The 26,941-nt window shown below is 47.4% G+C and overlaps 11 protein-coding genes across 11 annotated transcripts; 5 read left to right on the forward strand and 6 right to left on the reverse strand.

Moving 5' to 3' along the window:
* Window positions 1-1,083: 1,083 nt before the first annotated feature.
* SPPG_05376 (uncharacterized protein) lies at window positions 1,084-1,925 on the reverse strand. Its single transcript, XM_016753592.1, has 3 exons — window positions 1,671-1,925; window positions 1,381-1,604; window positions 1,084-1,322 (listed from the first exon to the last, which is right to left on the reverse strand). The coding sequence occupies exons 1-3, from the start codon at window positions 1,734-1,736 to the stop codon at window positions 1,220-1,222; spliced, it is 393 nt and encodes a 130-aa protein (XP_016607157.1). The 5' UTR covers window positions 1,737-1,925; the 3' UTR covers window positions 1,084-1,219.
* Window positions 1,926-2,729: 804 nt separating this feature from the next.
* SPPG_05377 (uncharacterized protein) lies at window positions 2,730-4,930 on the forward strand. Its single transcript, XM_016753593.1, has 5 exons — window positions 2,730-2,889; window positions 2,949-3,992; window positions 4,062-4,253; window positions 4,316-4,386; window positions 4,448-4,930. Exons 1-5 carry the CDS (start codon window positions 2,884-2,886, stop codon window positions 4,716-4,718), a joined length of 1,584 nt encoding a protein of 527 aa, XP_016607158.1. The 5' UTR covers window positions 2,730-2,883; the 3' UTR covers window positions 4,719-4,930.
* Window positions 4,769-6,302, reverse strand: SPPG_05378 (26S proteasome non-ATPase regulatory subunit 14). Its single transcript, XM_016753594.1, has 6 exons — window positions 6,175-6,302; window positions 5,961-6,077; window positions 5,704-5,894; window positions 5,546-5,627; window positions 5,145-5,489; window positions 4,769-5,082 (listed from the first exon to the last, which is right to left on the reverse strand). The coding sequence occupies exons 1-6, from the start codon at window positions 6,178-6,180 to the stop codon at window positions 4,891-4,893; spliced, it is 933 nt and encodes a 310-aa protein (XP_016607159.1). The 5' UTR covers window positions 6,181-6,302; the 3' UTR covers window positions 4,769-4,890.
* A 453-nt stretch (window positions 6,303-6,755) lies between these two features.
* On the forward strand, window positions 6,756-11,283 carry SPPG_05379 (tethering complex subunit PEP5). The gene is made up of 19 exons (XM_016753595.1): window positions 6,756-6,897; window positions 6,959-7,010; window positions 7,100-7,224; window positions 7,290-7,409; window positions 7,479-7,623; window positions 7,697-7,791; window positions 7,848-7,937; window positions 7,990-8,041; window positions 8,110-8,414; window positions 8,468-9,499; window positions 9,583-9,678; window positions 9,749-9,837; window positions 9,902-9,976; window positions 10,040-10,280; window positions 10,343-10,416; window positions 10,484-10,579; window positions 10,646-10,763; window positions 10,825-10,948; window positions 11,017-11,283. Exons 1-18 carry the CDS (start codon window positions 6,805-6,807, stop codon window positions 10,906-10,908), a joined length of 2,982 nt encoding a protein of 993 aa, XP_016607160.1. The 5' UTR covers window positions 6,756-6,804; the 3' UTR covers window positions 10,909-10,948; window positions 11,017-11,283.
* SPPG_09273 (uncharacterized protein) lies at window positions 10,735-11,957 on the reverse strand. Its single transcript, XM_016757430.1, has 4 exons — window positions 11,834-11,957; window positions 11,645-11,719; window positions 11,267-11,579; window positions 10,735-11,204 (listed from the first exon to the last, which is right to left on the reverse strand). Exons 1-4 carry the CDS (start codon window positions 11,885-11,887, stop codon window positions 11,077-11,079), a joined length of 570 nt encoding a protein of 189 aa, XP_016607161.1. The 5' UTR covers window positions 11,888-11,957; the 3' UTR covers window positions 10,735-11,076.
* Window positions 11,958-12,066: 109 nt separating this feature from the next.
* Window positions 12,067-13,750, reverse strand: SPPG_09274 (diphthamide biosynthesis enzyme Dph1/Dph2 domain-containing protein). The gene is made up of 4 exons (XM_016757431.1): window positions 13,560-13,750; window positions 12,879-13,497; window positions 12,596-12,821; window positions 12,067-12,516 (listed from the first exon to the last, which is right to left on the reverse strand). Exons 1-4 carry the CDS (start codon window positions 13,738-13,740, stop codon window positions 12,169-12,171), a joined length of 1,374 nt encoding a protein of 457 aa, XP_016607162.1. The 5' UTR covers window positions 13,741-13,750; the 3' UTR covers window positions 12,067-12,168.
* A 147-nt stretch (window positions 13,751-13,897) lies between these two features.
* Window positions 13,898-15,697, forward strand: SPPG_05381 (UDP-galactose transporter). Its single transcript, XM_016753596.1, has 7 exons — window positions 13,898-14,109; window positions 14,185-14,546; window positions 14,606-14,832; window positions 14,895-14,989; window positions 15,066-15,186; window positions 15,252-15,397; window positions 15,455-15,697. Exons 1-7 carry the CDS (start codon window positions 14,103-14,105, stop codon window positions 15,568-15,570), a joined length of 1,074 nt encoding a protein of 357 aa, XP_016607163.1. The 5' UTR covers window positions 13,898-14,102; the 3' UTR covers window positions 15,571-15,697.
* On the reverse strand, window positions 15,543-18,117 carry SPPG_05382 (uncharacterized protein). The gene is made up of 14 exons (XM_016753597.1): window positions 17,565-18,117; window positions 17,416-17,441; window positions 17,315-17,353; window positions 17,207-17,232; window positions 17,002-17,146; window positions 16,811-16,940; window positions 16,603-16,753; window positions 16,510-16,541; window positions 16,319-16,449; window positions 16,160-16,257; window positions 16,064-16,091; window positions 15,966-15,993; window positions 15,809-15,901; window positions 15,543-15,746 (listed from the first exon to the last, which is right to left on the reverse strand). Exons 1-14 carry the CDS (start codon window positions 17,673-17,675, stop codon window positions 15,705-15,707), a joined length of 1,080 nt encoding a protein of 359 aa, XP_016607164.1. The 5' UTR covers window positions 17,676-18,117; the 3' UTR covers window positions 15,543-15,704.
* Window positions 18,118-18,943: 826 nt separating this feature from the next.
* SPPG_05384 (uncharacterized protein) lies at window positions 18,944-22,065 on the forward strand. The gene is made up of 6 exons (XM_016753598.1): window positions 18,944-19,141; window positions 19,365-19,667; window positions 19,738-19,803; window positions 19,878-20,119; window positions 20,178-21,181; window positions 21,250-22,065. Exons 1-6 carry the CDS (start codon window positions 19,054-19,056, stop codon window positions 22,028-22,030), a joined length of 2,484 nt encoding a protein of 827 aa, XP_016607165.1. The 5' UTR covers window positions 18,944-19,053; the 3' UTR covers window positions 22,031-22,065.
* A 202-nt stretch (window positions 22,066-22,267) lies between these two features.
* Window positions 22,268-25,256, forward strand: SPPG_05385 (uncharacterized protein). The gene is made up of 9 exons (XM_016753599.1): window positions 22,268-22,456; window positions 22,653-22,741; window positions 22,834-22,969; window positions 23,024-23,223; window positions 23,292-23,403; window positions 23,466-23,617; window positions 23,684-23,804; window positions 23,869-24,959; window positions 25,025-25,256. Exons 1-9 carry the CDS (start codon window positions 22,390-22,392, stop codon window positions 25,055-25,057), a joined length of 2,001 nt encoding a protein of 666 aa, XP_016607166.1. The 5' UTR covers window positions 22,268-22,389; the 3' UTR covers window positions 25,058-25,256.
* SPPG_05386 (uncharacterized protein) lies at window positions 25,087-26,830 on the reverse strand. Its single transcript, XM_016753600.1, has 5 exons — window positions 26,797-26,830; window positions 25,996-26,719; window positions 25,837-25,932; window positions 25,459-25,773; window positions 25,087-25,395 (listed from the first exon to the last, which is right to left on the reverse strand). The coding sequence occupies exons 1-5, from the start codon at window positions 26,812-26,814 to the stop codon at window positions 25,274-25,276; spliced, it is 1,275 nt and encodes a 424-aa protein (XP_016607167.1). The 5' UTR covers window positions 26,815-26,830; the 3' UTR covers window positions 25,087-25,273.
* Window positions 26,831-26,941: the final 111 nt, after the last annotated feature.

Genomic DNA, 26,941 nt, shown 5'->3' on the forward strand with positions numbered 1-26,941 from the left:
ACTAGCCGTCTTGACGACGTGTGACATCCGATGTCGTACACTGTCGATAGTTATCGATCTCTATCGGTTGCAGATATCCGGCGACATTTTTGGTATGGATGATGTGTTAGCCGAGGTTGTCGTGAAATGTAAGCGAATTTCAGCTCACACCTGTAGTGGGACACATCGATCCAGACAAGGATCAAGTTGATATACGTATGAATAAATAACTTTAAGCATTTAAGCTGGAAGAATGACTTGTACTTGTTGTAGAGTCCAGGCCTATGATTAGATATGTCCATTAAGTTCAAGTATAGAGATGCCCTAACCCTGACGCCAAGTTCTTACTTCAGATTCAGAAACCTCTTGCCTAATAGTTAGCCCTGCCGTGGACCCGCGCCATGCTGTCTCCCATGTCTCCATATCCTCGAAATCACAAAAAGAGATACGCAACTGGTTAGAAGTTCCTTTCTTCACATGTATTCCCTCATGGGCCCTCCTGAGGTAGTCCCTTTCCGCTACTGTGAATCCGTGATTTCCTAGGGCAGGAAGCAGACCATATAATGATGCGGGCACCACCTATGATCGGACAAGTGCACCACTCAATGTTGCCATGCGTGCGTAGGGTGGTGCTCAATGTACTTTGTACGCTCGGTATTTGTATGTCCATTAGTGACTGGAAGATGGGAGAGGCGACGCATGGGTCGCTGCGAATACATAAACCAAAAGATCCTGCTCGCCAGTGGTTTACCCAGAACACAACTTCTATCGACCTATTTCACCATGCAAGCTGAGCACTGGTTTGATTTCAATTATGCTTCCATAGGATATAAGTAGCTATAAACTGCATATTTTGTTTTTCTTCAGATCTTTTCTTAAGTGCGTTGCATACATGGGTTCACACTACTAGTAGTGACATATATGACCAGTATTTAAACCTCCAGTCAGAGTGTTTACTTATCAGACAGCGCAGAAACAAAGCAGAACCACACCATCGTTGGCGTTAACCAGGTTTTAATCCCGCCATAGTAACAGCTATAAAATGGCGAGTTAAAGAATGCAACAACAACAATGCACAAATGGAAGAAACTGCTTGGAACAGTCGGATTTTGTTCAGGGGCACACAACAAATGAATAGACTACCACATATTCATCATTTGAATACATCAAATTCAAGCTACTGCTATGTTTCTGATCAGTAAACACTTCGATACGTCGTACTGTCCTGCTTCCATGGCCACTACATACTCTCCCAATCTGAAGAAGTCTCGGTGGATTCCTCTTGACTCTTTTCTTTCATATAATGTGCGAATTTAGCACTCTTCTCATCTAATTTCATCGCTCTTTAAACTAGATGTTATTGATTTTGTCATTGCGGATAGATTTGCCGGTCAGTCATACCTGATAAAATCGTTCCAAGAGGAGTGCTCCATGAAAGCGTTGGCTTTTTCGCGGAACTGTTCAGCTTCTGTGATGAAAACATCACATGTCCCGCCAAGAAAGCAGATAGCTTTAGCAAATTCAAAAGAGCCATATGACAAAAACACTTTGTCTGTAAAATCGAAATCGGGTTCACAGATTGCGAGCAGGCGCAAGAACAGAGCGCACGGTATGTCAGTTTTCGCCTATACAACGTAAGTTGACAGTCAGCTTGGTGCGTGTAGGTCATGGTGAATTTACGGATGGGTTACCTTCCCAATGCCTGACAAAATCATATAGGGGTGGCAATCTGTATCAACCCCCTCAAAGCGATCCATCTGCTGTTTCCAGCCTTTCAATCGGCTACCGGTGTAAATTGTCACAAGGCCGGTACTTTCGAGATTGTGCTTGGCCGAATTGACCCAGTAGTATACTTGGCCGGGGTTTTTCTCGTTGATCGCGGTGTATTCCACAGGGCCAGAACAGGCCTGAAAAACGGTCTTTAGCGACAGATCCTCACGAAAAATGCCCCTGCCAACTTACCACATACATTGGGGGAGCGCCTTTGATTTCCGCGCTATTTGTCTTGGAGACTAGCTCCAATGCGCTTTCGATGCGATTTGAACCAAGAATATCATCATGGTTGTCTATAAAGACCCCCACGTATCGGTCCGTTTTTCGCCCAATTAAACCGTCGAATTCGTCTCAACGGTACACTTTAATCTTTCCTGGTGTCACGCTTGCCGACAAGCGGACTTTTCCCTTGGATGATACGCTTACTCCCTTTTGTTGTTTTATCCAATCCGAGTCGAAGGCATCGTCATTCATTTCATTTTTAATGGCAGTCCACATTTAACGAAGAGGAAGAGGGAACTTTCCTAGAGAGAAGTCGAGGTTTCGTCGTCTTGCATGAAATAGGGGGCATAGCTGTATATTCACGACGGTATCTGATCGTCTTTGATCCCCCAACTTTTGTTCTTGAGATTAAAGTAGACATCCTTGGCCTCAAAAATCTAAGAATTTCACCTTTAAAAATGAATAATAATGCCTCCAAACTATCCCTATAACTCATTACTTTCGTCCTGTAGACCAACAAAATAGAACCAAAGTCCTATTCTAGTATTCCATGCTACTGTATTCAAACATAGGCCTGCTTCAAACACTGTAATCTTTTAGACCAGCATACTCTTCATTGTTTCTTTTACTGGAATAACTGGCACTAGAATAACTTGCTGTTCGGGTGTCCGATGCTGGATGTTGATGACTCAGCAACAGTCCGGATCCCGTGATATTTTGAACGAGGTAAGTGATATCCTCAGTCGATTTGCTTCTTGCGTCCATGTTAGCAGCGTCGTATGAAATTTATTATGCACCATTTGTGGGCCAGGACGTCAACGTTTTATCCAATTCGAAGACGAGAGCTCCGTAAGGAAAGAGGACGCGAGTAGAGGCGTAGAATACAACGAGATCTGACGGAGTGCGGTTATGAGGGTGGGTGTTGAGCACCGCTGACCTCCAATTACCTCCTTAGATAGCTAACGCTCGTGCAGACAGCCAAAGGGAAAAGAGGACAATATAGCGCTGTAAGCAATCCGCGAAAAGTCAAGCTATCAAAGCCAAAACAGACATTCTCTGATGAGGGCTCGGCAAGCCAAATAGCGAAGGATGTATACCCACAAGAACCTACCCAGGTCCGTGGTCGTCAACCAGTAGACCTTGCTTCCGTAGACGGAGGCTTGTTACGAGAAAAATTGGGAAATTCAGCGACCACAGTCACGACATATAGTCCAGCTTCAATGCAGTTTTTGGCTGAGATATTCCCGGAGACCTTAAAAGAGAACCTTGAGGAGGCACTACTCATTTGCGAGGGCAACGTTGAAAAGGCAGTGGATTCCTTGTTGTCCGATGCGAATGACTTATTAGATGACGTGTGTTCCACCTGTTCCAGCTCCGAGCTTTCATCAAATGGAGAAATTTCGAGATTTGATGATGCTGCGTCCTCAGGTTCTCTTTCTTCGTCTACGAGCAAGGGAACGGCTTCATCGTCTGAGAGCCACTGTCTTGGACGCAAAGATAATACCAATGCGAATGGGCCAGAACTTGCGACTCTGTCTGCCATGTTTCCGGACCATGATCAAAGAACTATCTTATCAGCTCTGAATACCCATCAGTTTGATATGGATCGAGCGGCAGACACGTTGCTGCGGTTGACACTTGATGAAATTCCAGATAATAGAGTGTGCAAAGAGGATGAGGTACTTGCTGCGTTGATGGAGATTTTTCCCGAACAACCTTTAGATATTCTGCGTATCACTCTCCGACGCTGTGGCGGACTTGACGCTACTGTACAGGAATTGACTAAAGATATCAAGACCGCGTGGGGGAGGAAGTGTGATGGGCGTTGTAGTGCCATGGGACATCCTTGTGTTTACCATCGATCTGAGAAACCCATTGACATGGAGATGACAGCAGATAGAAGGCTCCGAAGAGCAGACTCTGCTTCCATGTCATCTCGCTCAGGTCCCATCTTCACCTTGAGCGCACGAGGCTCATCGTTGCCAGTTTCGTCTCGGATCCAAAATGTGGCGAATGATGTACGTTGGTTGCACGTCTATCTTGCATTATAGGTCTATGGTTGACTCTCTCAATGACTTTGTGTGTAGGTGGAACAAACTGGTGGTACCAGTTCCGCACATGCAAATCCAAGTGAGATCAATTTTCTGGACCCTGGAGAGTGTCGGCAAGTTGCTCAGAGCTTTCGTGAGAAGCGCGATGAAGCGTTCCGCAGAGCAGCGAAAGCTTTCAGGAAGGGAGACCTTACTGGCAAGGGTTCCGCTGGATACTTCAGTCAAGAGGTGCGTTGGGGCTTGTCGATGAGCTTAATTGGATAGGTTGGAAATGACTCATTGCATCATAGGGTCGGGACTTGACAGAGCAAATGATGAAGTGGAACAGCCGTGCAGCGCAGGCGACCATCCAACGCAATAAGTACGAACTGTATCTATCAGATGATTTCTCTACTTTCGCAATTGCTTATAGTATACACAAGAGCGCGCTTCCAGGGCGATCCATTTGTCATAGATCTACACGGCTTGACCGTCAATGAGGCAGTGAAGTATGTGGACGAAGCAGTTAATGAGTGGTATTCAGGAAACGGTGCACACGCGAAACCTCAGAAACCGCTGCAAATTATAACTGGCTCTGGACAACATTCGTCGCATGGGATTCGAAAGCTGTATCCCGTGATATATAAACGCTTATCCGCAAAAGGGTGGACCGTCCGTCCGGGCGGAAGCGGTTGGTTTTTTGTTAAGCCGTAATAGCACGTCCTATAGGGACGCTTTTTTATAGAAACGAATGACCAAATGTATAGAGGTTTGAATGGAGGAGGTGGTTGGTTCTTTATTAAGCCGTAGGAGTAAGTCTTCGGGGACGCTTTTTATGGAAACGTGTGACCACATGTATATAGGTTTGAATTTTGCCTGTATTTACTCAGAATGATACAGCGTCCAACATCGTGGCAAGAGTCACAACAATGTTGCTCGTCATGGCATTCTCTACATTTTCCTCCAAATGCCTCTTTGGATCTTGCTTGCCAACGTGCCTTGTCTTGAGTTGTTCTGCTGTCATGGTTGACTCTTCAATCACAGACTTATTGTATGCTTCAGATAATTGGAGCATTGTCTATACGAGAGTAAGTCTGCATAAGAAAACCCCACCAGTTGACATGAAGAAAAAAGGAATACCTTCACGGCTTTTTCATTCAAATGGGCATGCTGGTCGAAATCATTGAGTACCAGCCCGTGTGTCCAAGTTTTCTTATGCAAGTTCATCAGCATTTGCTGTTCAAGCTCGTTTTTCCGATAATTGATAGCGATCGAATAGTAATGCCGGTTCAGTCCATGAATCAACGCCTGGATACTTGGCTTATTCAAATGTCCAATATTTGATGTTGTTTGACGGGGTTCTTGACCAAGCATCATCATTTGAGGGTTGATCAATCGGAAAGCATCAATGACGACTTTCCCTTTGACGGACTGAATTGGGTCTACTACAACGGCCACTGCACGTTGGTTCAGCGCTTCAAAACTCTGCGACGGTTAATACAGAGTGTCGACACTCAAAAAAGGATAGATGCCACAGGTACCTGCTGCGTATTGATATCTACGCTAGAGAGCCAGCAGCCGAAACCCGGGTGAGAGTGATACCACCCGACGACCATTTCCGGTCTGAAGAGGACTCAGAATTAATGCAAAGTACGCGTTTCCCAAGAGAAGGTTAACTGGTCCAGGATGCTAATCATACCGTCCCGTCTGCTTGAGCATGTCCAACATCTTTGTTTGGAAAACCGGATCCACAGCTTCTACTGAGACACCTGTTCCGCTTTGAGGCATCGCAAATACATCGATAACGCGAACAGTATAGTCGTCAACGAATTCTCCCAACATAAGCCCCATGACTTCCATTGGTACACCAGCACGCCCATGTTTCAACATCTGATAAGGATGACAAACAATGTTAACAAAGTCGTGATAATGCACCTAAATTCAACTTAGGCCTACTTTCAACAGTGCTAAAGAAGAAATGTACACCATTTCGGCAGTATCCACAGTTGGCGTATCCAAACCAGGCTGAGCAGCGCCCATCCCAGCAGCACCACCAAATAGTCGTTGCAATCGCTATGAAGTCCGGTTGGTCAGCGAAATGTAAGACGTGACGAAAACTGCAAGCCAAGAACATGCAAGCACACAACGTCTTCACACATGTTACACATACGTCCATATTATCTATCCTTCGTGTGTCTGAAGTACTCTCCTCTGCCGATACGTTAAAGATGCCTTGTTAGCTTCCCAATAGACGAGCGCAAGATGAAATAGCCAGGTAACAGAACGCGAATGTTGAGGTACTTCTGGTTGAGAGCCAGAAACATGACTGTGCACGTAGTGGTGGCCATGGAAACACTTACGCGTCATCTAAGCAGGTAAAGGGCTGCAGCGATGCCAATTGGGTGCATGAAGTTGCATCGTACGCAACGTTGACTATAAAAGTTGAGGCAGGAAAGTCGCTGTATCATCCTATAGATGTAGAATAATTGAGCTTTAGAAGAAGGAATATAGCAGAAATTTGCCTGGAGAGCGTTTATTGAACCACCAGAGTTTTCAACGTTTCTGCCATTAACATAAAGATGATTTGAAGATTGCTGAATTCTCAATAATGACCATCAAAGTAAATCAGCAGGATATCAACCACATCCGCTGCGAGTCCATCAGGCTATTTTCCTAACGTAGTTTTTAAATATAACATGAATTGCAAGTTTGGAACGCGGACCACCGATGACTCATTCAGCAGTTGGCTAACCTCCATCCAAGCGGCTGCCATTCGGATCTTCGCCTCAAGCGGGGAACGATGACCGTGGTCCAATGGCGCCAGTTCACTTTTTTCGAGCGCAACGAGGTGGTGGATAACGAAGACAGCAGTCAGTCACCACAATGGCTACAAGTATGATATCGGTGTTTGGCAGCATTTTCCACCTTATGACACACAATAATGCGGTTCAAAGGACCTGGAGATCACAGCAAGCACGAACGGAAGGGGCCATCTGTTCTTTGGAGATATCCTTTAGGAGATTTTCTGCTCATTCTAGCTTTTTTGTCCCACTAATGACGCTATTATCCTTGACTCATTCATTTCCTTCCAATACACGCGACTGGAGCTATCATCATCCTCAACCATGCGCTTTCGGTGGTCTTCTCTTTTCAAGCGCATGATCGACGTGTTACACACTTGAAGCACATGAAGTACAGAAATCAACTCGTCTCCATTGGGGTGAATTAGTGCCGTTTTTACCACGATGCTTTTCGACGGTCCTAACTGTTCACCATGTATTGCAGGAGGATGAGAGCGGTATACCAATTGTAAAGGTGTGGAATCTGGACAAGCCGGACAAAGCTGCCAAAACGCCAATCCTGCAGCGTAGCAGTAAAATCCAATATGGCCACAAGGTCTTTCCGGTGGGTGCCCATATATTGGCAGGTTTTAAGATATCACAGCAGTTCCTGATAAGATATATATATATAAAGGTCACAGCGCTAGCTGTATTGGAGAACATGACCCAAGTAGCCATTGGATTAGAGAATGGAGTAGTAGTACTGATACGAGGTGACATATCAAGAGACCGGTTTACAAAGTCGAAAATAATACATGAAGGAAGCGAAATGATTACTGGTGCGGCTTACGCGACCTTGACTACGTGGTAGAAGATCTCTGATTAAAGCAAAGCGTTACCAATCGCCGGCAGGTCTTGGTTTCTGTGAGGACGGCAAAAGCACTCGGTTGTACATTGTGACCCTTGCGCGAATCTTAACGTGTGACACTTCGAACAAAGACCTAAAGGTACGCTTGTTGTGGCTTGAATTTATAGAGAGAGACATTAAAGTTTTACCCCTTAGCAAGCACTAGACGACCAAGGAGGCGAGATAGGAGCCGTTATTCTTACAGCGCAGGAGACCAACCAAGAGATTGTTATTGGGCGACAAGAGGTTGGCTGCAATGATATAATGCGCGTCAGCAGAATACTCACTTTCATCGAAGGCAGTATATTTTTACGGGCTGGATGGGCGGGGACCATGCTTTGTGATCGATGGTATGTCTGAACCCTAACTACCAACCCGCTGATAAGAAGGGACGGGACTTACTCAAGTCATATTTTAGGGGAAAAAACATCGTTAAGTTGGTTTCGAAACTACTTGGTTGTTGTGACACGCGAATCCCGGAATGCTACGGCGCCAACGTCAGCTTTAGCGGACTACATGGGAGGAACCGGAAACGACGCCGACACAATTATACATGCATCTCCATCTGAGACAACACCAGGGACAGTGCTGACCTTGTATGACCTTAAGAACAAATATGTGGCCTTTACCGGGACCTTGAGCGGGAGCGGATACCGTGGACAACCGATTCGGGCTGTTCTGGGCGAGTGGGGAGAGCTTTTTATAGTGACGGAAGACCGAAAGGTAGGAATTCCGTGCCATTTGATTCATCACGCCGAAGCTGAATTTGCATGCAGATGTATCGCCTGCAGGAAAAAGACATGGACACCAAGCTGGACATCTTATTTAAGAAGAATATGTACACTCTTGCAATCAACCTGGTTATGTCAACTCAAAGTATGACCTCTGCTGATGCCACTGACGAGGATCCAGCATCCGTAACGAAGGCCACGACGAACTCGGAATATGATTTTGGAACGGTTGTAGAGATATACAAGCGTTACGGAGATTGGTTGTACTCCAAGGGGGATTACGATGCCGCAATCCAGCAATACCTTCACACCATCGGCCAGTTGGAACCTTCTTATGTCATTAGAAAATTTCTGGACGCTCAACGGATTCACAATTTGACATCGTACTTGCAAGCATTGCATGAGCAGAATCTTGCCAATGCCGACCACACCACCCTGCTACTGAACTGCTACACAAAGTTGAAGGATGTCCAGCGGTTAGATGAGTTTGTCAAAACAGATCGAGAGCTAAAGTTCGATGTGGAAACAGCCATTCGTGTGTGCCGGCAGGGTGGTTACCACGAGCACGCATTGTGGCTGGCCAAGAAGTTTGGCGAGCACGAATGGTATATGCGAATCCAGTTAGAGGATCTGAAGCAGTACTCTGAAACTGTTGAATACCTATCGGAACTGGAGCCACGGGAGGCGGTGCGCAGTTTGGGTCGATACGGATACATCCTGGTTACTGAAAAGCCTTCAGAAATGACCGAGGTCCTGCTAAAATTGTGTTCAGAACCACTCGCGTCCGGAGCTCAAGAGCAAAAGACGGCAGCGTTACCAGAAGACGTAATTCATCTCTATGTCAACAGGGCTGAATGGTGTGTCCGCTTCCTGGAGCGAATATTAGAAAGGCGATGGGGTGTGATCATCGGTGGGAAAGGGAAAGGACCGGCCACTGATACGCCAGATAAAGTCCAACTGGATTCCTCACAGGACGTAATGGATAAAGATGCTGAGAGCAAGCGAATTGTCTGCAATACACTGTTAGAGCTGTACCTAGGAGCGGGGCAGCAGTCAACGTTGACGGTAACTGACGAGGTTGGTAAAAGCCACATTGACGAGTCTGCAGGATTGGTCGCAGTGGAATTCCCGTCGAAGTTTGCTTACATGTCGTGTACCAGAATTCTGCCAATGAACAAGCGCAGATGGAGAGTGTGGACGAGACGACAAGGTTGCGCTGGCGAAATCATGCGTTTGATCTGCTGCGTAGTCCAAGTGTAAGCGCTCTCCTCGAAGCATGATTACGTTCTACCCAAGACAGCCAATTTGTCCACACGTTTCTTGTAGGCAACCTACGATCTAGATCATGCACTAGTCCTTTGCAAGATGCATTCCTTTGGGGAGGGCATTCTCTACGTTTATGAGCGACTAGCACTGTGAGTTCCAGTTCAAAAGTGGTACCAATTCCGTTGACTAGTCCAAGCTCACCTAAATGCATAGCCATAAGGACATCTTGCAACAGCATATGGATGCTGAGGATTATTCTAGTATAATTGCGACTTGCAAGACCTACGGGTGAGTTTAGGGACTTGAGTTTTTCCGTGCTTTATTATGTTTTAAATCCCAGGATCTTTGTAGGGATCAAGATCCTAGTTTGTGGACACATGCCTTAGCCTATTTTGCCGAGAAGGGGACTGGTCTTGGAGGGCCGAATCCACAGGAAGACCTGTTGGAGGTTTTGGACAACATTGATCGGCGCAATCTCCTTCCTCCATTGCAAGTAATTCAGGTGTTGGCACGGAATTCTGCCGTGACAATCGAGATGGTGCGGGACTACATTGTGAGAAGAGTGGAAGCGGAAAAAAAGGCCATTGATGAGGTTTGTACTGCCCTCCTCACTTGCATTCAATTTCGCCCACCTGTTCTTAATGTGAACGACAGTCACAGAAATTGATCGCCAGTTACCGAGAGGAAACTGAACGTATGCGCGGGCAAATTGAGGAGTTGAAGACAAGGTGGCTACTAGCGAAATGAGAATTATGAGGCGCTTCCACCATCTACTAAGATCTGATATCTGCAAAGCCCGATTGTTTTCCAGGTGACCAAGTGTGAGCTCTGCCGACATTCACTTGAACTGCCGACGGTTCATTTTCTATGCAAACATTCGTATCACCAAAGGTTGGTTTGTGGGTGTCAACGGTCCATCCATTTACGTGAATTCAACATGCCGGTGTTTCACTACAGATGTCTTGGAGATGCAGATCAAGAGTGCCCGCGATGTGCTCCAGAGCATCGGATGATTCAAGATTTGGTGCGCAGCCAGGAAGCGAATGCGGGACGACATGAGATATTCATGCATAAGGTGATATTTATTACTACTGCCGTGAATGAACTAGCACATCTAAACATCATCCTTTCCAAAGCTTGAAGCATCGGACGACCGATTTGCTATTATTGCCGAATGGTTCAGCAAAAATGCATTCGCCACCGCTCGATTAACAGACTAGAATCAACTAGTCAAAATCCCAGGAGCGGTCCAGTTCCACGGTAGGTTGCAATTCTACCGTAGACGGAGATGGCCGCTTGTGTTGACCACGAGCTCCTTCAACGTGCAGAAACAAGCAATGGCCAAGTCATTCTCCATTTATGCGAGCATTTGAAGGTTGAAGGAAGATCTATTGCGCACTCTGCATAGCTTCCTGTCGCTCCTTGTGCAGCTCCGCCACCCATCTCTTTACTGTGGGATGCTTAAACTTTCCATCTGTTGACTTGAAAAATGAATCCAATCGCTTTCCTTCATGCCCTGTACAATAATTAGGCCTGAGTACAACGTTAACATGAGGCTCAGTGCCATTCATATCTTACGTTTTTCATACTCGACCGCTTGGACAATCATTTCAAACTTGTCCAGATCCTTAACGTACAGTGCCTCGGGACTCTCACCCGCCTCATACTCTTCCCAGAGCGCTTTGATTTCTAGTGCTTCCTTTGAGTGTCCCAATAACGTGACTAGTTCGTCCATAGCTTCCAGTTCGAGTCTATATTTCTCTTCCTTCGACACGCCACTATGAGGCGTGATGTCTCCCGCAATTGCTTCGGCAAGATCGTGGACAATGGCCATTTTAATGGCCCTCGTTCTGTCTAAGGACGGATCGTCTATAAGAAGCGCGAGGACTCCCTAATGACGAGGTAATATCAACGACCATTCGTTCAAGATCGGTTGAAGTAGGGCCAATGTAGTACCATTCTGTGCATGTGGTCCGCAATTGACTCTGCATCGGGTATTTGCTGGTCAACCCAACCTGTTCGCTTGGTCCTCTAAGAGTTTCATGAAGGAGTATTAAAGTATGGACTACCGTAAGACGGTTTAGGACGGCCACCAACGGTCGTTTGAATAATGAATGCAAACGGCAGAAGCGAACCTCAACGTGCCTTCAAGTTTTCAATGGTATGGAGAAAGCGCAGAACTCCTCTCGGATCAGACATGATGGAGTGCAGCGGTGTCGGTTCACAAAAAAGGACTGGCAAGCAATCGCCTACCGATGCCCGCTGGCAAAGTTCCCAAGAGACGACGATCGGAAGGTGGCTTAGCCGTTCATTAATTAAATGCCATATGCTATTAGTCGGCTGCTTGAGCACACAACGATTAAGACTGCTGATGATTAGGAACGAATACAATTATATTTACAATAAAATTGGTTGAGAATAATAAAAATGTACAATGTAGTTACGACAACGTTCCCGTGAGTGAGTTCCATGCAAGGTTGCTATTTTACGTGCTCTTCCTTGAGAGCTTCATTTCGCAATTTTGGGGCCCTGACTTTACGCTGCGGTCCAGCGCCGTGATTTGGGGTCCAAGCTCCCAACGAGTCTCTTGCGTAAAAGTCCATTGGATATCTCTGCTGCCACTCGACGCACTTCAAGACCACAGCCGCCTCGTAAGGCGTCAAGAGAGGTTTGGCGAATGCATAACCCCAGTCGATCGAAAGTCGTGGACATGCGACCTGGATCCACGCATCGATATTTCGAAATTGCTCTAGTTTTGATGGAAATATCTCGGAAAGTAAAACGATGGTATAGGGTATCGATCGGGAATCAAATTCTGCCATTAGGTACTATCAAGACGTGAGACGACAGTGAGCACGCAGTGTCTGCATCTATAGCCTACAAACACCTGATCTGAAAGACACTCACTTTTAAAACTTTAGGACTTCCTTGTCTCCCTAGCGTCCCCATGATTATCCCAAAGCTCTTCGCATCTTTTGCTTGCTCGATTGCATGTTTGCGCAAAGCATACATTTCCTCATGTTCATATCGTTCGCGGGTGAATACTTTTGAGTAGGGATCGTATCGGAAAGCAGGTAGGTCAGGATTGGCAATCATGATGGCTTCAAGGTGGAAGCGGCCATCTCCCAGATAACTGAGTACCATCAAAGTCAATAACACAGTCAGCATGATATGCATGGGTTAAACTTACATCAAAACATCATGCTCTCCAAGACGGGGTGCGGTGCAGCCTAGCACCTCACCAGGCGAAAGTGGTTTTGCTTGTGGCACAACAACATGATAGTCCTTCTCCAATTCCCTTTTCGCTGCCTGCAGAGCAGTCATAAATTGAACAGTGGCGACTAGCGCGAGCTTCTTGCCCTGTTCAAAATTGTGCCGGACTGTATCCACAAAATGCGTGGAGTCGATGCCGATATCGACAAACACGTACATAGTTTTAATGGGGGTAACATCTACAGGCACTAGGCAGCTATGGCCGTAATGTACCATAAAGTCGCATCCAAGACCACGGGCGGTGAAGTCGTCAATGCAGCACGCGCCATATGTTACGTCCCCCATCACGAGCGTCTCCACGTTGGCGAATCGTTCCAAAATGTCCACAATAGTGAGGGAAAACATGAGGAGCCCTTCCGGAAATTGCAGGGCAACCTTTTTCGCCTCTTGTCTTCTGATCTGCCATACTGTTTTATGGATTTCAAAGTTGTAGTTTCTCGGTAGTAGTTGTATAGCCTCAGTGAGCTGTGGATCGTTCAAAATGTCCTCCGGAATTTGATTCACAATACGAGAGGTTGATGAACTAGTAACAGGAGCTTAAAGTCGGAAATATTTAGGGGCAAGGTTTACGAATTGAACAACAACAAAAAAGCCTTACCTTGAATTACGGCTGCTTCTTCTATAGCACCTCCACCATTGGTCGCATCACGCTGCGTTCGCCGTGCCACACCAACAAAGCGTCTACGTGCTTGCTCTGTCCGCGAGCCCGGTTGAGGTAATACCTCTTCTATTTCTTCACCTTGACGTTCGCCGTCTGTTCCTGTTGCTCCAGCCGTCATTGTCGTTAAATTGGCCGCCCAACAAAAGTTCAACTCCAAAATCAAAAACAATTCAGGACCCAAATTGCTTCAGTCACATTAGCATTCTGTGACTGTGCCATAACGCGGATCCCCGCACGGAATGCGCAGCAGGTGCCTTCTCGTCGCCCTTTTGTGGTTCCGATTAATATCCCTCCTGCCTTTGAGGGGATCGTCAAGGCGCAGAACATTCCACACCATACCAACACCTCTCGCAAGCTCCTTGCAGCTGTCTGTCGTTGACGTGGACTAGCTTTCCAATTTGGAAAGCTCGTAGCGATAACTGTGGCCACATTACCAGCCGTTGCATCCCTTTGCATCTGCCAACAAGCTCCTCCGTCAATATGGGCGGTATGTCTCTATCCTTTTCCGCAATCAACCCCAAACGATATTTTTTCTAACTGTTTAAACTTGGTGAATTTCAAGAAGCAGAAAAAACGCTCTATGGCTTCCCGCTCAAATGGGTGTCGCTAGTCACCCTGGTGGTGCAAAACTCGGCATTGGCGCTCGTCATGTCGTACTCTCGCAAGGCAAAGCCGCCAAACGAACTGTCATACCTTGTTTCAACTGCGGTAGTCATGTCAGAGTTCATCAAGCTTGTGATTTGCTTTGCTGTATATGCAAAAGAGGAACAAGCGCTGGGTCGTCTATCGCTCCAAAAAGTCTTGAAGGACTTGTTTGGGCGCGACAGTCATTGGAAGAAGATGACAGTGCCGGCCGTACTCTACTTTATTCAAAATAATTTGCAGTATGTTGCTGTACAGTATCTTGACCCGGCGACTTTTCAGGTACGTGTAGGATGTCTAACAGCCGGCACGGACGGAGACTCATCCATGCATATATGCAGGTGACATATCAAATGAAGATCTTGACTACCGCTCTCTTTTCGGTTTTGATGCTTGGACGCACGTTGTCTCGGCGGAAGTGGACGTCGCTAGTTCTTTTGACCCTTGGAATTGCGTTGGTGCAGATGGATGGAAAGACGACCGAAGCGAAATCCAGTGGCATGCAGCAGTTTTTGGGCCTATTGGCGGTGACTATTGCCTGTGTTCTTTCGGGCCTCGCTGGGGTCTGGTAGGTACCAAGGATCAGACAGGTGGCCCGCTCCCCGTACTCATAAAGAGTCACATGTCTAGGTTCGAGAAGGTGTTGAAAGGAACCCAAGCATCCTTGTTCCTGAGAAACATCCAATTGAGCGTTTTCAGCTTGATCCCAGGGCTGATTTTTGGTGGTACGATGGGATGGGATGTTCTTACTAAACAAAGCAAGATGCGACATGGGTTGGCTGACTGACATCATTTCGTTAGTTTGCCTCATGGACGGGGCTGCTGTTCGGCAAGATGGCTTTTTTCAAGGCTATAACAAGTGGACATGGGGCGCAATATCATGTCAAGCGATCGGTGGTCTCATAGTCGCACTCGTTGTAAAGTAAGTCACCACACACTGAATGTTGGATATCACCATATTTGGCTTACCGATCGTTTGGTGGTCAGGTACGCCGACAATATTTTAAAGGGCTTTGCCACATCGCTATCCATAATTCTCTCCAGTATCGCCTCAATATTCCTCTTCGACTTTAAGATAACTTTCCTGTTCACTGTCGGGGCAGGGATTGTGTTGTATGCCACACATCTCTATGGTGAGTCATCGTACGGATCTGGCGGAAGGGCTCAACGTTTGACCTTGTCTCCCGCAGGGCTCCCCGATTCCGTCCCGGAACCCAAAAGACATAACAGCGATACCTCTCTTGCGTATGCTCCCCTGCAACAGGAAGCAACCGAGTTGCCCAGGTTCAACATGCGAAGCGTGTAGGTCCTATTATAACCAGTATATCACCAACTATCTTACGGCGACGGTTGCCTATATTTTTGTGTAAAATATATCTGTGTATTTAGCAGAATAGATATTTATCTGGCACTGTCGAGAATGTCAGTCAAGATTCATTTTCATAGGGTGAGCGCTTTTTGAGCCATTGCTATCGCGCCGTCCTTTGGATCGAGCATTAGACATTGAGTGACATCGGCGGCGGAAAGCGTTGATGTCTACTCACTTTGGTCTGATTTCCACCAATGAAACCACTTGCATGAATGAAAACACATCCTGGGATCCCAGTTAAGTCGCTTAATGCTTGATCGCGAATACCCTATTTTTTGAGGATGCTCAGGATGCGTACAGACGGAGCCGGAAGTGTTCAAGTTTACACCTACCCTCCAAGGTTCCGGCAACGGCTTTCGGCTAATCGTTCAATTGATAAAATCATTAAAATTCGATTTTCCAGCACCATTGTAGGGAAAATTTAATGTACCTTTGGAATGAGTCGGGAGTGACGGGCACTGGTCGTGGGAATAAGAATTGTCAGTCTGCTTAAAGAGGCCTTCCAACCCGCCGTTCCGGTATTTACCTGCTTGAACACGCCATTGTTTTGCAGTTTCGTCCTCATACAAGACGTAAATTGGTCTCTTCTCATCGGGTATCTTCTTCTCCTCCTCAAGAATATGTCTACGTGACATGGTTGAGCCCATTTGGAATTATTTCGCTGTACCGAATCCCCTACACTTACAAGTGCTCCTTCCAAGGACAAAAGTTATTCAGGATAAGAATATGCCCAGTTGAGCTGACTTCGACCCTCTCCTCCAGCGCCTGCTCAACCAGTTCTCGTCCCGGAAGCCACGACAGGCCTATATAGCGAACCTACAGTCCAGCTGTCAAAAACATGTCTGTCACGACAATCCGCCTGCTTGAAACACGCACCCTTTCCACAAATTCCGCCCCAACCATAGCAACTGGGTGGACGGTATACGTCATCTATCGAATAAAAGCATTTTGAAGTGACTGACAACTGACCAGCTTTTAAGAACCGCTCCTGGTAGTCTACGTTTTTCTCATTCCACCAAGGATTCAGCTTCGCCACTCGTGAGCTCGCGTTCGTCGAATCGCGATACTTTGGTTTCACATCAGACGGATATTGGGACACGCCATTGTCAATCCCATCGAACTGTGATTAAACATTTTAGCTTCTACCGTAACTGTTATTCTAAGAGGTGATACATACTGCAAGCACGAAATCGTCGTACACTTTCTGGTAAACCACCGCCAGTTTGGGATCAGTGACCTCCCAACCTAAGACTTGGGCCACCACTTGTCTTCCAAAGTGCTTGTAGACAAGCCCGGCAGATGAAAGTCTTGTGTGCAAACAGTCATTATCAACTCCCGCTCAGCCATGATAGCAGACCAGTAGCGTACTTAATGTCGTATTGGGGACCAAACGTCTCGGTGAAACCACGTTGATGGTGGTCAAATCTGAATTGATCAGGAATATATTCTCCTCCGACATCAACCACGATATCCGCTTTTGCAATGACAGCGGGATCACGGGAACGAACGATTTCTAAAGCATCCCTGATCACTACCTGAAGATGATAAGATGATAAAGTTCTACCTAGCACACCTGCATCCGCATATTCAGGTATCAGCCTGCAATGGTATCATTAGTACCGTAATGGGCATGACGGCAGGTGATCTATCGGTGACAGGTTCGCCTCTCCTTATAGCCTACCTGAGCATGGAAATTGCCAAAGACTCATCGGCATGAAAGCTGGTAGAACAACCGATACATGTGAGCATTGTGTGAGAGAAGAGGGGGCTTCCAGTACCAACCTGCCACTATGGGTTGTTATAACTTTCTGTGCACCAGATCGACATACAGAAAAAGGCCTGGTCAGCTGTCGGGCAGGTAGGCGGAGGCGACGCAACAGAAATGCCCGATTCGAAAGAATTCTAACAGGACCGAGGGTCCACCCCATTACCTTGACTGTAGACATGCTGTACTCTTGCAATCTTCCAACGCAATGGTCCCAAAAGTCTTTCAAGTTTGGGACTTTTGGACGATCTGAATCCATTTGCCCAAATTTGGGCATCAGTCCATAACAGGCAATGTGAATATACCAGCCACCTGCATTGAGTGATTCTGAACTTTTGCAAATCCAAGTTTCTTGACGCTCAGGCTAGCGATCATCGGTATCTTCTCAGCCTCACCGACTTTATTATAGATAGCAGTTTATGGGTCCTTGACTTGAGGTGTGTTTTAATTACGACGTGGGATGTGAGTGATCGTTCAAAGGTCATAGAGCCGCAAATGCACACGATTTATATTTTGGCTATTTGAAAAACGACCATTTATCAAGAGTACCTTTAGCCCGTCTCATCCTTTGGATGTACATGGCGAGAAATCAGCTTTCACTTGACCTTACACTCTGAGCTCCTTCTCTGTATGGCTGTTGGCAGCAACTTGTCGCAACCCTAACAGTATCGTGGGTTAGTGCAAAAATCTCGACTCCAGAATGGCTGCTCTACCCAGCAGGCATAGCACAAAGCAAACACAGCAACGCAGGAGAGTAGTCGAGTCCTTAGCGACAAAGTTACATGAGCCGTGAGGCTGAATCATCGCAATGTCGGGCTGGTCTCCCGTACTCTCCTAACATCAGTACGGGGGCATTTCACCCCGCCAGCGGTATGCGACGTCCCCACAGCAACTGAAAACAGCCGATGCGGTGCAGGGCATTCCGACCTCCGGTATGCGACTTCCCCACAGCGACTGAAAACCAGTCGGTGCCATGAGGGGCATTCCAGCGCGTGTGGTATGCAACGTCCACGTAGTAGTAGGGCGCTGCGATGCGGGCTGCTGGAGAGTAGTCGAGTCCTTAGCGACAAAGTTACATGAGCCGTGAGGCTGAATCATGGCAATGCCGGGCTGGTCTCCCGTACTCTCCAAACATCTGTACGGGGGCATTCCACCCCGCCAGCGGTATGCGACGTCCCCACAGCGACTGAAAACAGCCGGTGCCATGAGGGGCATTCCGCCTTCGGTATGCGACGTCCCCACAGCGACTGAAAACCAGTCGGTGCCGTGAGGGGCATTCCAGTGCGTGTGGTATGCAACGTCCACGTAGTAGTAGGAGCCCATGCTCACCCGCTGGGTATATCGGAAACTGACCTTTTGCAGAGCGGCTGGCATCATTCCACGTAGGTTTCGGCAACAAGGAGGAGAGAGCTGGCTGGGACCGGAAGTGCACGCGGTGGGTAAAACCGCGTTTGGCGTTGATAACGCTTAGCATGTGGCTTTATGGATTACGGCATCATGATGCACGGTCGCGTCGATAATAACGCCGTACGAAGTATGCTCAAAGGATGAGCAACTTTACTTGAGCAAATTACCTTGTTTCCACCACGTACCCTGCGCACGTTGAAGCCGGTAGACGACAACAAGAAAGCAGTACTAATGGTCTACAGCTCCAAATGACGGCTCATCCAATGCCCTCCGCGATGACCCTGCTCCACCCCATGCTGCAAAGCAGTTCGCCTAAAGGGATCCGGCAAGACTCAGGTTGGTAGGGCCGTCAAAAGTGCCTGCTAGTGTTGGGCCAAAACTGGTTGCGCTATTCAAAAGCAGATTGTCAGTGAAGGCATAGTGTCAGTGCGTTAATGGTGGAATGGTTTGGGTCGAAGCCTTTTGGGTTATCATCCGACGCTTCTGCTTCCGTGGTGCTTAATGTCGACGGAAAGAGCTGTAGATAATGGCTAATTAAGTCTTCCGCCGCATTTTTCAGCCACTCTTTCTGGATCTCCTCCAGTCATTCCTGAAAGCGCTTCTCCCTTGTCTATATCCGATTCCCTATCCAATGTCTGCTTGCTCCCATTTGCAGATCAGCTTTCAGACCTGCCGTCGGATCTGCAAAATATTCTATGGAATCTTCCCTTCTTTCCTCGTGATCGAGACGCAAGCGAAATTGCTGGGATTGATGAGTTTCTCAAGGATATCAGCCAAGTGATGCACATCCGTCACTTCTCACCCGGCGACGTCATGATTCAGGAAGGTGAAAAGGCGCGAGCAATGTTTTTTGTGATAAAAGGTATGTTTTTCAGTATGTCCTGAACCTTTAGCTTTTGTGCTTTGCCTTGACCAATTATACGGTTCGCCAGGTATCGTTAAGGTGATAAGCGAAGACGGAGAAATAAATTTCGCGGAACTCAGACCAGGAAGCTACTGTATGTTCTCAAAGGTGTTCCTCCATCTCCTGGCAATCAACGCAGATGGTATGACACTAAACATATTCTTGTAGTTGGCGAAATTGGGGTTCTTTTTAACATCAACCGGACGGCCACCGTCACTGCGAAAACAAAATGCACACTAGCTGTTCTGACCTCTGACGACCTCGATCATAAACTGGTGCGATACCCGCAAATTAATACCATTTTGCGGACTCAAGCAAATGAGCGATATGAGCAACTCAAACGCGAAATGGAAAAGGCGGGTCGAAGGAGGCGCTCGGAATTGTGTGATAAATCTCACGAGATGCGAAAGGTATGAAGTGGTGATGCTGTAACTTCTAGGGAAGGATTCCTAACCCAGGAGTTTATAGGAGTCGTCACATGGATCCTTACGCGAGCTTTCAGCGTCTCGAGTAGCCTCGCGGCGAACATCGGAGGAGACAAAACTATATAATCAATTACCAGCAGAGGCTATCCCTACACCAGGTCGGACCTCATCTGACGATTTTACAACATCAGCACTAGCGATTTCTGTGGATGCAGGATCTCCGCCACCCAGTAGTGGCGTGCCGCTTTCTCCCACCTCCGACAGCGCTGGTCTATCTTCCCCTGCAGCAAATTTTGCTGCGCGCCATGGTGGACGACGACGTGCATCTGTCGCAGTGTGGTCGGATGACAGGTTGATGCAATTCGCCCAGAGCGCCAGTGAAAAGTACGAACAAGGAAAAGAAAAGCATACGGTAGCCGTTCCATCCAATCTACATCGTGCTGCGTCGGAGCTAGCCCTAAGAAAGACCTTCACGACCCCGCCAGTTACTGAAATTCGCGAATTCGGTGTGTTTGGCCGTGATCTCATGGCAAGGATTCTCAGCCATCTCGACTTTCGTCAACGAATGCGCGTTCGACTTTGCAGCATGCACATTCTCAGACTTCTCCTGGACCCGCGAATGATGCTTACCACGGTCGTAGACCTTAGCCCGTGGCATAAGCGCATTGATGACAAGGTTATATCGGACATTGTCTGCTTCTGCGGTCAGACGGTGCGGAGTTTGAGCTTGCGCAACTGCTGGGGAGTGACGGACAAAGGGTTGGCTGCGATAGCTCATTACGCAGCAGATGGCCTGGAAACATTGTGTTTAGCCAGTGTGTGGGATATTACCGACGGGGGGATCGCGAGTATGGCAAGAATGTGCTCGCATCTTAAGGATCTTGATCTCAGCAACTGCCGGAAATTGAGTGATGCAGGGATATCGAGCATGCTGGATGCCTGCAGCAATATAGACACTCTCACGCTTTCTTATTGTAAGAACCTTACCGATGCAATTTTGGGACATTCTCGGTGGAAAACAGTAAGAAGGGTGAATATGCAACGATGGTAAGCTGGCAGCGGACAACATCCGCGGACGACTTGGTTCTTACGTTTCTTGTGCACGCAAACAATAGCACCGGCATATTTGATGCGGGATTCAGTAGGTGGGCCTCGCAGGCTGCTGAACCCGACCCGGAGCAAGTCTCGACCCAAACTGTCCCCGAGGCTGATGAGTTTACAGCGACTCTTGGAGCGGGTCCTGTGACACAGATTGCAGAAGAGATTGAGGAGGAAAGTTATGCTGAAGATGACTTTATGGACATTGATAAGGGTGATCCATTCTATATAGCTGGCCCGCCAAGAACGCTGTCGTCATCATTTCATCAAGTTACGGCCTCTTCCTTCGCACTGCAAGAGCTCATTCTGAGCGACTGCTCGTTCCTAACTGATGCCACTGTAGCTGCCATCGCTGCCAGCTGCCACAATCTTCAAATACTTTCCCTTTCATTTTGCTGTGCTGTGACTGAGGATTTTGCTGAGCATCTTTCTGCTGGTTGCCCGCATCTCCGGGCACTGGACATGTCCTTCTGTGGAACGGCGGTCACAGACACAAGCCTCGGTGTCCTAGCACGAGGTCTCCGATGTTTGGAGCGATTAAGCATTCGCGGCTGCGTACAGGTGACAGAGAAGGGAATTACCTATCTAGCAAGGTACGCACGTCGTCTACGGATGCTGAACGTTAGCCAGTGCAAAAATGTAAATGAGCAGCTGGTGGAAAAGACTGGGAGAGGGTGGAGGTTATTGACCTGCCAAGGGTTGGTGGAGGTGGATGAGGTGAATTTCCGGCTGAATGGAGGAAAAGTGATTGGGAAGGGTATAGGGAGAAAAGAAAGAGCCAGAGCCTCGACCGCATGATATTCTCATTTTTCAAATTCCAATCAATATTTCCAATCAATATTTTACATAAAGCGTAATTCCGCTGCATTTTAAGATCCATGAGTCTGCTATCTTTGCAAGTCACAAAGCAGATTATTTGGACCTGTTCAAAGCTTGCCTGTGCGTATTCTTCGCTTACTTCAAGGTCGGCGTTTGCGGGAGTGTGCTTTGTTTACGATCAATGATCCTTGCAAATGCCCGACGCGTTCGACCGGCAATTTTACGTAGAGGGGCGGAGTAAACAAACTTGACGGCTCGTGGTGTTCAACTCTGCAGCTTGCAAACGGTTGATCCACCGCAGGGACATCTCGACTGCCACGTAACCGACAGGCACCACGATGGAGAGATCTGTGAATAAGCTGACTTCTAAAAAGGTCAAGCCGCTTAAACCAAAGCATGTGCAGAGTAAGTTGCCTACACGAGTGTTTGCAAATCAGTCGACCGGTGGAATTCATATGGTTGAAAAACGAGAGCACATTTTATGATGTATTCCGTAGCTTGGGAGGGTTACGCTGGTTGCCTGACTGTGGTGCTCCTCCTGCGGTTATGTGAAAGCACTTACTAACGCGGTGCACTCTCTCGCTGCATTTTCGTTCAACAGTCCTCACCGGCGCCTCATGGCAGCGAGAGATACCAATTTCCGAGCTATTTCGTTGCATCAATCACAGATTGAGGGAAAACCACTGGGTGGTGAGTTGCTCAAACGTTTCCCCTTCTCTGATCGTTTGCGATATTATGGTATCGTAAAAATTCTGAGCGTGAAATTTGATCCTGTATGGCAGATTGCGTTTAAAGCGTTGATCACGGTCCATATACTGATGCGAGAAGGGGCAACAGACCGAGTGATTGGATTCGTTGCTAGCAACCCTGGCATGTTGAATATGTCAAACTTTCGGGATCGAACAAATTCTCCAGTTGGTATGTACCGCTTACCTTCACGGTTTCCCAAACACACTCACCCGAGATCTATAGGATATCAGCAATCTAAGAATCTTCGCGCATATGCATTGTATCTTGAAGAGAAGGTTGTTGGATATCGAGAGATCAAAGTGGACTTTGTCCGATCGAAGCCAGAAATCATTGCGCGTCTTCGCTCCTTGCCGGTTGAAGAGGGCCTGCTCAAAGAAGTGGAGCTGCTCCAAAGGCAAATCAATGCCTTGTTAAGCTGTACAGTAAGCATATGCAAATTCGTTAAGCGCAAACCCCATTTAAGAGGCTGATTTGTCAATTCTCCTTTTAGTTTTATTTGGAAGAGATCGACAATGTCGTGACACTTCAGGCGTTCAGGCTACTTATCGGTGATATGATGGCTTTGTTCCATCTGCTGAACGAAGCTGTTATTCGCATACTAAGTATGCGCGAGCCTCTAGATTCACTGCAAGGTTTTAGTTGATTAACTCTCCTCTGGTGCTAGGTGAATATTTTGAGATGTCAAAATCCGATGCTACTCGAGCATTGCAGATCTATAAAAACTTTGCCACTCAAACCACGAAAACTGTCGAGTTTTTTGACATTGCCAGAAGATTGAGACATGCGCTTGGCCTGGAAGTCCCGGATTTCAAGCATGTAAGACTCTCAGCTTTCCCTTACTTGGCGGTATATTCAACGTATGACTGATAAAATTCTTGATAGGCACCGATTTCTTTGGCAGGTGCATTAGAGGAATATTTGAAAGCACCGGACTTTGAAGCCCAGCGTCTAGCATATAAGGAGAAGAAGGCAAATAAAAATTCAGATACATCTAAGCCCGCAGGTAATCTTTTCCATGCCTAAAAAAAGCGCTGCATCAGTCGTAACCACTTGTTTCATGTCGGAAGGGACAAGGGAGCCGCAAAACACAGTCGCTCCCAAAAAGCAGGAAGAACCCGGAATCGACTTCTTTTCGAGCTTAGATGAGGAGCTAAATGCCCTCAATTCGCCATCAGTCCAAGCACAGTATGATACTTCGGATGCATTCGGGTCCTTTTGGGTACCAAATAGCGCGAGCAACCCGTTTGCACCTGGGGGACATCATGACACCAACCCCTTTGCGGTCAAACAACAGGAACTTCAAAAGCAAACACAGGACATCAATAATCAGCTGGCCCTCTTACAAGCGGGCCTTTCGACGCTTACACAGCCAGCTCCATCTAATCAGTTGGTACTGGGGAATCAATCTTTCCCATTGCTACAGTCCAGCGCTTCCCCCTTTGGGGCATCTCAGTCGCAACAAGCAGACGACAACGCGTTCACAGTGGAAAATGTATTTGGGAACCCGAATGTGTTTGCTAATACCGGAATGGGACAATCCAGTCAGGGTCTGGGTAGCGCGTTCGGCGCTGCACAAACATCTCAACCCAACCGGAGCAGTTCCGACCCATTTGCTAGTCTTACGGTCATTCAGCAAAAGTCTCAAAATCCAACCCTCGATCCCTTCAATCTGAGCCGTCCAGTCGGCATCATCAGTCAGACTTCCCCGCACAACCCGTTCGGTCCGCCATCGTCCACAATGGGCAGTTTGCAGCAACCGACCGTGAGACCAGCGTTACTCCAACCGCAGTTGAGCAATCCCGTACTAGGGCAGTCCAATTACGTAGCAACCACCAGCATGCCTGGGTCTATTAATATGTTTGGAAACAGTGGCAGCAATCTACTCTCAACATCTGCCGCGACACAAAAGAGTTCTTACCCGATTGGCGGAAGTACAACTGGAGCGGTGGGAATGGGTGCTCTCGGGAATGTTGGCGTGATAGGGAACCCAAGTTTTAGCACTAGCACGCCGGCGTTCAATCCATTTACGCAAACTGGTGCACCTCTGGGTTCGACATCAGCACAAACTCGACCTGCTTTCAATCCTTTCGCTCCAACAGGGAGTGGAGGAATGGATAACTCATTTGGTGGATACCAGCCTACTCCCAACCAGCAGCAGGTTAGAGGCAGCAAACTTGAAACATCCCATCACTTCATACTGACTGGATATTTGCTTATTAACAGACGGTTTTCAATCGCAACTCATCGCTCATCTGAATCCGATTATTAAGTACTCCCTTGGTATATTTCCTGCGCGTTGGCGTGGAGCCTCATTCATTATTTGTAATGCAGACAATATATTTCTACTGCACCTTGAGGTTACTCTCTCTCGGTGTTATAATGGCTAAATAACCACAAATAGGCGCACACGTGTTTTGCAACCATATTTCAAAAAATACATGTATAGATATAACAGCGACAAAGCAATCAGTTTCAGAATTCTTGTAGGAGCATTCCCGTCAAGTCAGGAGGCATTAGAAGCGGGTAATCCACTTGCATCTGGAAGGTTTCCAGCATTGCTTTTCGAAAGATGACGTATTTCGGGTCGTCAAATTCTGGAAAACCGCAGACGTTCATATGCTGTGTGGTATTACAATATGCTTTGGCGCACCACGTACCTTCACTGTCCCAATCAAAATCTGTAGGAAACAGGCCACTTGAAGAGCTTGGAAAACATGTTACCGTAAGATCTGTACACATGTCATCTGTTGCTTTATCGATGTCCTTTTTAGGTTGGCGGAGATCAGGGAGGGAGCCCGATGGCCTTCGCGAAGTCATCTTGGGTGACTCGAATGAACGGACGGTAGATGATGGGGACAAGGAGGAAACTTTGGGCGTGGAGGAGGACCGAGTCATGGGATTATGAGCGGTTGTGGTGGCGGCCGACGAAGAGAAGAGATTGAGCAGCGTATCGGATGGTGGCGTCATAGATGCTATAGTACATTATAATGTATTAGTCTCAGGCGTGGACGCAGTAAGTTTTTACGGTAATATACCTGATGACGCTGCTCGACGTCTGCTTTCAACCAGTCCCTGTGCTGCGGCTGCGCTCATCGGCTTTGCTGGTCGTTGACCTGGTGCTAGAGCGGGTACTATAGTTCATGCACATATTAGTGCATTTCTGGACAAGTGCAGGCCACCGATGATACGCATACCAACTGTATCCCTCCCAGGCCCGGTTGCACCTTGCATGACAGGAGCTGTCCGTACGGCGTCTGATGTATTCGATACGACAACTGCTTGCCTTACGCCGGTTGCATTAGCTTGTTGTACCCCTACTGCACTAGGTACTGCATGCCTAACTAATGTTTTTGGCTGAACCACAACCATCCGCTGAGGTTGATCCTGCGGTAGGGGTGTGACCTGTCGGAGCAGTGGTGGTGCAGGGGAAGGTTTATTTTCCCCGAAAAATATTCGAGCCGCTTCAATAGGACTTTGGACGACCTCTTCTTGCTTTCGCGGAAAAGGAGAACGGGGTGAATTCCCTTCGCTGGGGATACTCGTATCAAACGGTGACGTTGGGGATACACTGCTGCATTTGTCAAATGGAGAGCGAGGACTTGCTGCATTTGCAATTGATCTTGTATTATCATCTAGCGCCTGTATCCGAGGTGGAAGACCGGAGTTTGAACGAGGTATTCCAATACGTAGCTCAGTGGATGTCCCCATGGACGCCCAAGGCGGCGGTCTCGGCGGCTCCCCTTTGAAATCACCTTCAGAACCAATAGAAGGGTTCCTTGAGAATGATGGAATAGTCGGAGGGGCTGCCGTTTGATTACTACTTCGTGCGAATGGGGAAATTGGTTTAGGAGCGCTTGTGTTGGGCTCGAGAGCAGTAACGCCAACCGGCACTGGTGGTGCCCCCCACACGTTTCCTTTCTAAGAAAAAAGTACGGGAGATATATCAACGACCTTTGAGTCTCTTTGCCTCTTGTCTATTACTATTAATTTCACACCTGTGGATCGTTCATCATCCAATTTGCTTCGTCGCCAGTCCTTCACTGTGAGGTGCGAACAGGTACAGGAAGACCGCTTACTTGATGAGCTTTGGTAAGCAACGCACGTGACTAACGCGCTCACCTGACATGAATGATCGTCATC

The sequence above is a fragment of the Spizellomyces punctatus genome, assembly GCF_000182565.1.
Source record: "Spizellomyces punctatus DAOM BR117 chromosome Unknown supercont1.9, whole genome shotgun sequence".
In the NCBI taxonomy this organism is placed as follows: Eukaryota; Fungi; Chytridiomycota; class Chytridiomycetes; order Spizellomycetales; family Spizellomycetaceae; genus Spizellomyces; species Spizellomyces punctatus.